Genomic DNA, 12,326 nt, shown 5'->3' with positions numbered 1-12,326 from the left:
GAATGTTCTCTAAAGGAGAAAAGGTCACCAGAAAACAAGAGTGTGAGGAATGTGTAGGAGGAAGGAACGGCACCTCCACTGCTTAGCTTTGGTAACCATGGAAATGCCACCAACTGGCTAAATGACCTCGTATTTTATGCCACATCTGTCTCTCTCTCTCTTCCCTCTGTTCTATCAATGCCCAGTTGGCTGTTTCTGCATAAGTGTGAGCCCTCACAATACAGGGTCTAGGATCAGGGTTCTAACTGTCACCTTCCAGATGCTTTGGAAAAGAAATGCAAACTACCCAAAGAATCATTTCCTCTTTTACTAAGTCCTGCTTTGTAAAGACACTGTGCTAGGGGACTGTGTGGGATGATACAGAAATAAAGTTTCTAAGCTCTGAGGTCTAGGCGCACAGTAATGACATTACAAGGCAGAAGTGGACAGGACAGTAAGGGAGCCCAGAGAAGCTAGGAGCATTTGGAAGAAGGTGAGAGAGGCTGTCTCCGGTCAGGAGGGATCAGAAGAGGCCCCAGGGGAATGATAATGCTTGAATTGGGAGGTACAAATGTGTGTTTGGCTGTATCTAAAGCACTTTCTGATTTTACATACTGTCTTTTATTCACACTCGAATTTTAGGGTAATTTTCTTCTCATTTAAGAATGAGTAACCACCTGTGTACATGAAAAAGGTCAGCCTTTCGGCACATCCCATTCCTATAAGACATAGCATAAAATAAAATTGAAAAAAAAAACTGTAGGGGAGCTAATGTATTATTCAAATAATAGAGGAGAACAAGCCTTATATCCACCCCAGTGGTTCCCCAATTGAATGCCGCCATGCACACCCCCCCCCAAAGAGACTGGAGAACCCAATGAATGAACACATGATTTTTTTCTTTATTTTTTTAAAATATGGACCAGAGCGTGGAATTCCTGCAGGGAGTTTTTATTTTATTCCCACCTTAAAAGCAGCTTTTTCAACAGCACAGGGTGGAACCTGTGAGTGCCTAGTGAGTGCTCCTCACAGACCAAATTCACAGACCAACACAGTAGACTCTGGTCAAACATATCCTTTATTTGAAAGAGGGACTCTGGAGGGAGAACAAGGAAAAAATAACATGAAAAGATCAGATGTCAAGTAGCAGCCCTGAGTCAAAGGCTTCCAGTTCCTTCCTGGCTCACCCCCTGTGTGGGGCCACAGCACTCCAGTGTGGTTCAGGGTCCCCAGCACCCTCCCCCCCCGACTAGTGCGGTAGGACTTCTTCCACCTCTAGAGTGAGGAAGGGAAATAAGACATCCCTCAGCCTCTTCAAGGTGCCCCTGCTCATGATCATGGGCAGGGCATCCACGAGAAGGTCTGGGTTTAGGTCCTGCAGGTGGAAGAACAGGTAATCCAGTAGCCTAATGAAGATGATGGCCACGAAGACAAAACACGGGAAGTGCCTGCAAAGAGATAGTCATCATTGGCACGGTGGGGAGAGACAGCCCAAGGTCAAGCAGTGGGAGGCGAACCTCACACTCATAAATGGCTGGTGAATTGCTTTCTTCAGGCAAAACTGATAGGTAGAGCAGGGAATGGGGACACAGAGGGTGAGAGTGGGGAACAGATGAACACAGAAAAAGAGTGATACAGTGGTCAGAAATTGAATACAGCCCTCCTGATGTTTATGTCCTCCAACAGAATAGATGTCCATATAGAAAAGTTGGAGGTACAAAGGGAGAAAAAATTTAAAAAGCAAAGGCACAAAGAATTCAAGGGATTTCTTTTTCCTAAAATTTTGCAGCCTATGGTAAAAGAACTAAAAAAATGAATGCACCCTGAACTCTCCTCCCAACAAAGAGTATAGCAGAGGTTACCAGGTTCAGGACTTGAAAAATAGAAAGTGACCATACCAAGGATCATAAGAATGGAAATTAAAAGTGAAATGCAATCTACAACCTTCATCCTGAACTTCTCAGAAACAGCCACAAATTCTTCCAGCTATTTGTAACTGTGTAACTCTGGTGTTAGAACTCTGTGTTGAGAAAGGAAGGAAGGGTTCAGAGAAATCTGGGGCTGCCTGGTATTTTCTGTTCAGTGGATGTGTTTATCCTGATTCCTTCAGCCCTTACTAGGCTACCCGCAGAGTGAAATCGGGCCTAGACTAGGTAAAACAGAGATCCTTCCATTTACCTGTACCAAAAGAGTCTCTTCTGTTTCTTGATAATGGTCTTCTCCTGTAGGAAGCAATAAAAACCACAGTTATGGAAGAGTGGAGACCCTGGAGTCTGGCTGCCTGGGTTTGAATCCTGGCTCTGCCACCTCCTAGGTGCTGCGGTGTGGAGCAAGTCACTGAACCTCATTATTTCCTAAGTTTAGGGTTATTAAAAAAAAGAGGCAGAGAGAAACCCCAGGGAAGGGAAAGGATAGAGGAAGAACCTCAGCTTGGGACGGGGAAGACTTACCATGTTGCTTTGGATGGTCTCCACCAGAATTGACCCAGGTTTCACTACTTGAGAGGAGTTATTCTGGGCTTTGGATCTGGGTAGAAAAAATCAGAGCCAAGGATTATGTAACATAATCTGAGGGGCTGATGAAAGGTGCTTTTCTAGGTCATGCAACATCTATCCTTCATAGTCTAGATTCTTGATAACATTCACAATACACAACATTCAAAATCCATAACTGCTTAACTTACAAAGAGAACCAGGAAAATGTGATTCATTCTGAAGAGGAAGACACTCAATGAAGACTAAGCCTGATATAACCCTGCTGTTGGATTCAAGCTGCAAAGTTTGTCTCTTAGTGGCAGCTCCAATGTCAGTCCAGGTCTGATATCCGTAGCTGGGCTGCTCACAGATTGCTCTGAGCATGCATAGTTTAGAGGCCCAGTCAGAGATCTGGGCAGAGTTTAAACACAAAATTAGGGACTCCTCATGTCTGGCTCTTTGCCTTCTTTCCAGTATATTCTGCTGCCTCGACTCTATCCTCTATTTTTTTAGCCCGGAAAGACTGCAGGTTTTCTCTCAGTGCTGTATCTGCCCCTTACACACCAAGGTTGGCCTGCCCTCAGGCTAGAAGCTATAAAAATGGGGAATAACCTCCCACCATTTTCTTTTTCCAAGTGTGGACCCCCCTCTAGAATCTGCTTGTTTTTATTCACTCTCCAGTGCCTTCTTACCATTGTTCATTTGTTTTGTTTTGTTTGTTTTCCAGAGTTTCGTTATTTTCTACCATCGGGTCTGGTCCAGTAAAAGCTTACTTGGCATTTTCTTGGGAATTTCTTTTTGTAATCATCACATAGAGGAGAAAAGGAAGAAGTAGCACAGATCCCTGGCTCTTGTCACAGTGGAGTAGCTTGTGTCAAACTAGCTCACCTCCAAAAGTGACTATAAAAACTGGACAAAATGTATAACTGCTGTCGAATGCGTTGGAGAACGTAGTCAGAATTCAAAGGGATACAAACCCTGAGTGAAGTAAAGCACACTGAGATGAGCTCCTCATTCATCCAGGCCAGGACATTTGCCAAATTGTGGTGCAGGGACATAGAGTCCAAGCAGCAAGTGGCAGCATCACTTGGCTGAGGAGACAGTTGTTGAAATGCAAGACCATGGAGAAGTGAGTTCAAATATCTGCCTGGAATCTCCTCTCAGGATGACAACTGGCCCCTGAGGTGTACATGTATAGCTTAAGATTCCAAGAAAGCCCAGAAAGTAGAAGGTGCCAAAAGAGTTGAGCAAAGATTGAAGCAGTCATGCAGTATTGGGAGCAAAGGTTGATGTTCAAAGCCTATTAAACATGAAGGGGTACTGGCGTATTTGCAAGGGGAAAAAATGATCTTTTCAATTGACAGTGCAAAAGCATTTAATAAAATTTAATACCTGCTATCATAAAAACACTCAGCAAACTCAAAATAAAAGGGAAGTGTCTTAATCTGATAAAGGATACCTACGAGCAAGCCACACACCATGCACACTTAATGGTGAAATATTAAACTCTTTCCCTCTGATTTCAGTAAAAAATCAGCGTTGTTCACTGCTATCCCACTGGTCTATATTGTACTTAAATTCATAGATAATGAAATAAAGCAAGAAAAAGAAAAAAAAATAAAGATTGAAAAGGAAAGAATGCAATTGTCCTCATTTGTAGGTGAAAATATAAAGAATCTACAAATTAAATGAATTTAGCAAGGTTGATCATACAAGCTCAATATATAGAAACCAATTGCATTTCTATACATTAGTGTTAATCAATTAGAAAATCAAATTAACAAATAAACCATTCATAGTATCATCAAACATATCAAAAACCTGGTAATAAATCTGATGAAAGATGTACAAGAACACCCTATAGGTCAGGCACAGTGGCTCACGCCTGTAATCCTAGCACTCTGGCAGGCCGAGGCGGGAGGATCACTTAAGGTCAGGAGTTTGAGGCCAGCCTGAGCAAGAGCGAGACCCACATCTCTACTATTAATAAAAATAGAAGAAACTATCCAGGCATGGTGGTACACACCTGTAGTCCCAGCTACTCAGGAGGCTGAGACAGGAGGATCATTTGAGCCCAGGAGTTAGAGCTTTCTGTGAGCTAGGCTGATGCTACAGCACACTACCCAGGGTGACAGAGCAAGACTCTGTCTTAAAAAAAGAAAAGAAAAGAAAAGAAAAAAACAAGAACACTACACAGAAAACTACAAAATATTACTGTGAGAAATGAAAGATCTAAACAAATGGATAAAAATGTCATGACTTGGAAAACGATTGTACAGACATTAGGTGTCCTCCAAATTTATCTACAGATTCCATGTAATTCCAATCAAAATCTCAGCAAGTTTTCTTAAGTAGAAGTTGAAAAACTGATTTTGGAATGTATGTGGAAATTCAAAGGGATAAGAATAGCCAAGATAATCTTAAAGAAGAGCAGCCAAGTTGCAGAAATTAAGCTACCATGTATCAAGACTTAAAGCTATGATAATTAAAACAGAGTAGTTTTGGCACAAGGATAGAGACATAGACAATGGTGCAGAGTAAAGTACACAGAAACAGACTCACACATACACGGGCACCTGACTTATAAAACAAGGCACCACTGCAAATGCATGTTCTTTTCAATAAATGGTGCTGGACCAATTGGATATTCATACAGAAAAAGATGAATCTTAATCTGTACCTCACACCACAGAAAAAAATAAATTCCATGTAAATCTAAGTGTAAAAGGTAAAACAAGAAAAAATTCTAAGGGAAATCATAGGAGAGTAGTTTTATGACCTAAAGAAAGCCTAAGCAAAAAAAGAGTTGACAAATTTGATGCATTAGATTTTTTTAAATTAAGAACTATTTATTATTTACCAAAAAATGTCATTAAGAAAGCAAAAAAGGAAAGCCATGGAATAGACTGTACTACATACATTTGACAAAGAATCTTTTAAAAAATATCTAAGGAACTCCTGAAAATCAATAAGGAAAAGACTAGCAATCTCCCAAATGCAGGCAAAAGACATGTCACAAAAGGGGAAGTCCAAATTTCCAATAAGCATTTGAAAAGCTATACAACATCAGTAGTAATTAGTAATGAAATACATTATTAAAATCAAAATTATATATCACTAAACCCTCCCTGCCAAAATGGCTACAATTATAGACTGTAAATACCAAGTATAATAAAAGTGAGGACATAACTAGAACTCTCTTACATTTCTTGTGGGAGGAGATATTGATACAGCCATTTTGGAAAATTATTTGGCTTACCTAGTAAACCAAAGATATATATACCCCATGACCCAGCAATTCCAATCCTTGGTATATACCCAAAAGAAATGAGTGATTATGTCCACCAAAGGACATGTACAAGAGTGCTTGTAGCAACTTTATTTTAACATCTCCAAACTGGAAATAATGAAAATGTTCATCAGCAGTAGAATAGATACATTGTGCCATATCTATACAATGGAATACTAATACAGCCATAAAAAAGAATAAACCACAGTCAAATGTAGCAATGTGAGTGAATCTCAGTGAAAGCCAGACACAACAAAAGCATACTCAATTTATATAAAGTTCAAGAACAGATTTAAAAAATGATGGAAATCAGAGTAGTAGTTACTTTTGCAAGGAGTATTACCTAACAGGAGGGCACGGGGAGACTTCTGGGGTACTCAAAATATCCTATATCTTGAGCTAAGTGGTGTTACCATGTGTATATACATGTATAAAAATTCACCAAGCTATATACTTAAGATTTGTGCATTCTATGGGTATTATATAATATATAATATAATTTAAAAATATAAACAAACCAAAGGAAAGTGTGATAAGTCCTGAGACATACAGTCAATGGAAAAAGAATATAAAAGAGCGTCACTGGGTCCCCCAGCCAGTCTGGTGGGTCCACCATGTCCTTGGAAAGCATATGGAGAAACATTTCTGGGCCTTTGGGCCTCTTTTTACTATAATTCTCCTGTCTGAACATAGCCTTGAATCAATTTTTAGGACTGGCACTCAACTGAGGACATATGAAAAGCACATAAAAATGAGACTTTTAAAACACCAATTGCAGAGGGAGGCAAGAGAGAAGCCTGAATGCTGGTGGTTTTTCGGTCTAGATCATGGAGTGGAGGCTGACAGAGATGACTTGTTGGAGGCCATTTACATGGTGACTCACACTGTTCTTTGCCTTTCAAAGACCACCCCAGACTGCCACTTCAGTCCATCGGGGAAGCCATTCTTCCAAACTTACATTTCTTTTTCAAGAAGCAGCACCTCCTTTTCCTTTTCTATATGCCTCAGAATTTGCTGGTATTTCTTCCCATGAAATAAAAAAATACTTGTCATAAATGAGAATTTCCATATTTTATTACAATGTCATTAATAAAAATATTCTGCTATTTATTTTCTAAATGATGCGTGCATCAATGTGAACATACAAGTAGGACAGTGTTCTAATAAAACATTGAGAGCTATTAGTGACCAGAATGGATAAATGGGGACAAAAGGAGTTCTCACTCCGGACCCTGCTTGTATTCAAATCCCAGCTCTGATATTTACTAGCTGTGTTCCCCAGAGCATGTTCCCTTTCTCCTTGAAAGATCATATTAGTGACATCCTCACAGTTATTGGAAAAATTGATCAAGAAAAATACTGTATCTTGAGTGCTTAGCACAGTACCTGGTACAAAGTAAATCTGCAACATACATCTGTTTTGTTGTTGTTGCTGTTGTATATAAAGCACTTTCCTCAGTGGCAGATTCTAGCCTCACGAGAAATTAAGGAACTCATGGCCTTGGAGAAATTCTACCTTTACTGACTTTTCCCCCAGAGGTGGGATACCTTTATGTAGTGGGCCTGGTCCTCGCAGAGCTGATACACGGATTGGTAGTCACTCTCTGTCTAGAAAGAAAGAACATTAACAAACCCCATGAGATAAATCAGAACCAAACCTAGGCTGTTCCCTGCAGCCCTATCTGGTGTATTGGACAGTTGGCTGGTTGCCTAGCAACTCCTTACTTGAAGGGAAAACAACTGCGTCACAAAGAGGTCATCTCATCCATCACACGCACGGTCTAATTTTGAGCAAAGGAAAGTGTTTGCCCAGGTTGTCATACGCCTCTCAGGTGAAATATGAGGGGATGTTTTAAGGCAGTTAGTTTTGGGATTCATCAATGGTATTAGAGGTAGAGGAGTCCGTAAAAATGGTAAGAGCAGTACTTTTAGTAGGAGTTTTCTTCCCCTTCCCCCGCAAGAGAATCAGAAATTCATTTGTCAGATGTTCCAGCTCCTTCCCCTCCCACACCTCAAGCAGTTCCGTGTTTCTAAGACCCCTAGGATTCTCTCTCATTTGTTTCCCGGCAGACCCTCAGGGGAAGACACACCGCCTCTACCTTGATCAGCTGCTTCTCTTGCTTTGCACAGGACTCTGTTGACTTTTGTAGCCTCACCTGTGGAAGACAATGAGTGATGGCAGAAAGTTAATAGCATGCTTTTGTAGAAGTCAAATGCGGAGTTATCACCCTCTCCAGACGAGCAGAGAGCATGATAATAATGGCTATCATGTGTTGAGGACATATGAAATTAACAATTTAAGGTGGACTCTGTTATTACCATTTTACCGATGAGAGGAAGGCATGAAGAAGTTAAGTACATAACTGGTTTAAAAGTCACAGTGGCAGAGCTGACATTTAAACCTCAGTAGGCTCACTCCTCATTCAGTGAGCTCACCACGTTCTTTTTCCTACTCCTATTTCATAGGGCACACTGGCACACCCTCTGAAACCTCGCTTCTCTTTTTCAGAGAAAAACATAGGACAGTGGAGCTCTTGAATGGTGTGCTCAGCCAAATCACCATATTTGCCACGTAAATCTTCAGAGAGCTTCCTAATAAGGGTTTTGCCTCCTACTGGGCATCCAATTTATTCACCCATTCAACAAATATTTATTGGATACTTACTATGTGCCCGGCACTGTTCTAGGTACTGGGGAGACAGAAATGAACATAGAAAATATTTATGTTCTGAGTGGGTTTGCCTTCTAGTAGAGAAAAAATAAAATAAAAATAAATTTAAAAAAGAAAACTTCTTTGGCCTTCAAGCCAGGGGTTGGAAAATCAGATAAGATCACGATACATCCCTATATAATTGTAGGATTTACTATTTCCTTCCGACTTGAATATCTGTATTTGTGTGTCCTCATTCAGATCATAAACTTCTGGAGGGCAGGTCCCACTGGCCATTCAGATGGGTGATGAGGACCCTTGAGCAATTCCTTCCACTTTGATACATTGCAGTCATCTCTGTTTCTAGCGTAACTAGTAACGTTATGAATGCCCCACAGGCCATGGAAGTAAAGGACATTGGCTCATTAATTACAGAGAACTCATTCATTACAGGGAATAAAGGACATTCGCTCACCTCTAATAAGCACATAGACATAATAGCGCATACCCTACAGGACTTCTTGAGAGCGATTTCTCCCAGAACCTGGAATTGACATATCTACCAGAAAATCTCCAGGTTTGCTTTTCTACTCACCTTCACTTCTGCCAAGATTTGCTTTAGGGCTCCTTTTTCAAGGCCAACATTTTTAAATCTCCTTGAAATCTGAAATAACATTCCAAAAATCATGAACTAAGTGAGGCACACAGACATGAAAACCTGGGAAAGTGGCAGACTTGGGGGTCCCAGGCTGCAGAACGGCGGTTAACTAGTTCAGGTCCCGGATAGAAGCTTGATGGAAAAATGTCTCCTGCTCCCTGTGGAGGCTGCCTGACTCCATGCCAGCTGGGCAGACCTTTTTGTTCCCACAGTGCATGGAAGCCATGGCACATGAGGAGAGCAGGATGGTGAGAGACAGAAGAGAGAATGGGGCAGAGTGGTTGGGGAAGGAGGGCAAAATCTTTTTTCCCTTCTACAATCCTTTCGCCCTCTCACTACAATCTGTAATTCCCAGAGAACAAATGGTGGCATTAGTCAGAGTCCGTTCTAAAACTTGAAAGGCAGCAGAGGGGAAGGAGAACACAGATTTTGCTGGTTGTCCCTTCTCCAGTCTTTCTGACTGAAGAGTTCAGAAAGAAGATAACTCTGTTTGGATTCCTAAGAAATGAGCCTCGTTTCAAGGGTGGAATTTGCAGTGAGGACAGAAGCCCGTCCATGGGTGTATATGTGCATTTCCTCATCTGAATGTGCTCAGGACCCCTCCCACATGCTCCCAGCCCACGCCACCAGCCTGTTTCTTGTGAATATGATGTTCTTAGGGATCTCAGGGTCCTCCGAAACTCAGGGCCCCCTCTTACCTTCTTCTGAAGCTCCACCACATTTCTGCTCAGGATATTATTGCTTTTTTCCTGTGGGAAGAAGGAAGTCAGGGGGTCAAAGCTGCTCTGCTGTCATGCCTTTCCTCCCACTACACCATGAAATAATATCTAGGTGTAAGCGTATCAAGTGGGAAAAGTGCACTCTGGCCCTGCACAGTGGATCCAGGCACAGAGCCCTTGGCCCCCGTGCCGAGTGCTTCATTTCCAGAGCACTCTCTCAAACAGCTGTGATTTCTACACATACAGAGGTGACGGACGTGGGATGATCCCCTGGGAAAGAGAGAGAGAGAGGCAGAATGGGAGCAAAATGCATCCGACAGTTCTTTTCCAGATATCTCCTTACCAGCTTTGCTGTCTCCAATCCCAGGTCCCTCAGGGCTTCCTCTTGCTTAGATATGAGATGATTCAACTCATCTCTCTCTTTGGCTCGTCCTAGTGTCAGGGTGATCTCTCTTTCCAGACTGAAAAATATAAAGTCACCTGTGTGTGGATCAGTCCTAAGAAAGCTGCCTGGGTCCCAGCTGGAGAAGCTACTGCCTAAGTCTCAGGGACTCGAGGTAACTACCAAATACAATGGCAATAAAATACCAACCTAATGTGGAAATTTAATGCAAAACTCTATACATGAATTACATGAGGGCACTGTAATGAATGTTTCAGGATGTAAATAACATGCCAAGATTTAAAGAAGTGAAATTTCCTCCCACCTTCTCTGTATCGCAATGGACATGCAAGTGAGAAGAAGCCCTTCCCTCACCAACTGCAAAGGCTGACCTTTGAATACTTTCTTCTTTCTCTCGAATTTTTCTAAGAAGAACCAGATTTGCTTCATCCAGTCTCTGCAGGTCCTTTTCAAGTTCTGAGTTTAGGCAGTCAAGGTTCTGTTTTATGATTGCTAATGTTGGTATTTCCATCATCTGTTGCCTACAGAAAAATCATTTTCATTACCTAACTCAGGATAGGAAAACGTAAGAGCCCTAAGAAGACTTTCCCCCATAGTCTCATTTATCCCCCCATCTTTGGTCATTAATAAGCCTAACCTGTGCTACTTTATTTTCCGTGATAAATTGATTTCTACAGTGTTTTGCATAAATCCCTGGAGTTGAATCACATTTTAATTTTAAATAGTAAAAGTGAAATCTACTGACACACAAACCTTTTATGAAGCAAAAGAAATATTTTTTTACATATGAATACTTTAACATGCTAGTTTTCAAAAATTTTGTATGAAGCATGTGGAATCCAAGTGACACCTGCAAGAGAGAGGAACTTCTTCAGTCTCCTTTTGTACAAACTTGAAAATCTAACCCAGTCAAGGAGGTATATAGGCTGGGTTGCGGGGCACGAAGGGGGATGAGTCTTTTCCCCAAATAAGACTGATTTGCTATTTGAGACATTAGCTCAACACCCCCCGCATCAGTCTGATGAAGTATACAGAGAACTGAGACCAAAGTTCCTTCTCCCTAGGAGGACTCCTCAGACTTGATGTACTGCACAATCAAGGTCTTCTTCCTTACAGGATTGCCTGACTCTTCCCATAGTAGTTCCTGTGCTGAACTCTTTCATTATTCCCATTACTTACACATCATCCAACGGGTTCTGTCCAACTTCTTCCATTGTAGATTTCCTAAAATGTTAATACAAACATTTGTTATCCGATCAAAGTCCCTAATGGCCAATGTAGTAGTTGGCCCCAGAAAGAGCAGGTAGAAAGTAAACATGGTGTTCAGGCAACACAGAGGCAAGAAGAAACCCAAGCCTTCTATACTCTCTTGCTCTCTAGGACCAATTGCAATATTTTTCACAAGCTAAAGTTCAGTACACCAGATCATATTTTAATTTAAAATCTCATACATGAATCCCACTGGAGTACAGAAATCTTTTTGTTTTCAAAATTTTCTACTTTGGCTACCTTTTCCATTTCTTTCCTGCATTTGTTCTGTCACAGGTAAAGTGCTAAGGGAAGGGTACTCATGTATGTCTGTTGAAAAATATGCTGAGATTTTATTTGTAACCCAAACCTTCAGGGAAACTTAGAAAAAAATAATAGAATCAGAGGTTACTAAAAAATTGGTGGCCTGATTTCTATTAGTCTATTACCATCCTACTTTCCAACAAGCTCTAGGTATCATGGGCTGAGCTGCCCCTGAAAGAGCAGCAGAAACAGCAGCATGGGCAATAGGATACAACCACTGCAAGGAAGAAATCCACATCAGGCTCTCAGGCACAGCATCTCCTAACCATCACAACAAAACTTAAATTCAGGACCAAATCCAATCTAAGAAAAGTAGAGTACCAAAACTCTCTTCTTTCACATTCCATCTTCTCTTCTTTTCTCTTCCCTTTGAAGCTATTTTGTTTCAATTCCCTTTTTTTTTTTTTTTTTGAGACAGAGTCTCACTCTGTTGCCCGGGCTAGAGTGCGGTGGCTTCAGCCTTGCTCACAGCAACCTCAGACTCCCAGGCTCAAGCGATACCCCTGCCTCAGCCTTCCCGAGTAGCTGGGACTACAGGCATGAGCCACCATGCCCGGCTAATTTTTCTATATATATTTTTAG

The 12,326-nt window shown here is 41.3% G+C and overlaps 1 protein-coding gene across 1 annotated transcript; it reads right to left on the bottom strand.

Annotated features, from left to right (window-relative positions):
- Positions 1 to 1,179: 1,179 nt before the first annotated feature.
- LOC123632939 (transmembrane and coiled-coil domain-containing protein 5B-like) lies at positions 1,180 to 11,386 on the bottom strand. The gene is made up of 11 exons (XM_045543761.1): positions 11,352 to 11,386; positions 10,544 to 10,693; positions 10,113 to 10,230; positions 9,749 to 9,799; positions 8,988 to 9,056; positions 7,842 to 7,898; positions 7,291 to 7,350; positions 6,701 to 6,765; positions 2,430 to 2,505; positions 2,158 to 2,201; positions 1,180 to 1,427 (listed from the first exon to the last, which is right to left on the bottom strand). Exons 1-11 carry the CDS (start codon positions 11,384 to 11,386, stop codon positions 1,229 to 1,231), a joined length of 924 nt encoding a protein of 307 aa, XP_045399717.1. The 3' UTR covers positions 1,180 to 1,228.
- Positions 11,387 to 12,326: the final 940 nt, after the last annotated feature.

Source organism: Lemur catta, chromosome 1 (assembly GCF_020740605.2).
Source record: "Lemur catta isolate mLemCat1 chromosome 1, mLemCat1.pri, whole genome shotgun sequence".
Taxonomy (NCBI): Eukaryota; Metazoa; Chordata; class Mammalia; order Primates; family Lemuridae; genus Lemur; species Lemur catta.
This window is presented reverse-complemented; position numbering and strand designations above follow the sequence as displayed.

What these genes read in the sequence shown, in the direction of transcription:
- LOC123632939 (XM_045543761.1), bottom strand. Translation starts at nt 11,386, where the DNA reads ATGGAAGAAGTTGGACAGAACCCGTTGGATGATGT. An exon ending in AAAGAAGAAAGTATTCAAAG is followed by an intron (nt 10,231 to 10,543) that starts GTCAGCCTTTGC and finishes TATATTTTTCAG; the next exon opens with TCTGGAAAGAGAGATCACCC. An exon ending in GATTGGAGACAGCAAAGCTG is followed by an intron (nt 9,800 to 10,112) that starts GTAAGGAGATAT and finishes TTCTTCCCACAG; the next exon opens with GAAAAAAGCAATAATATCCT.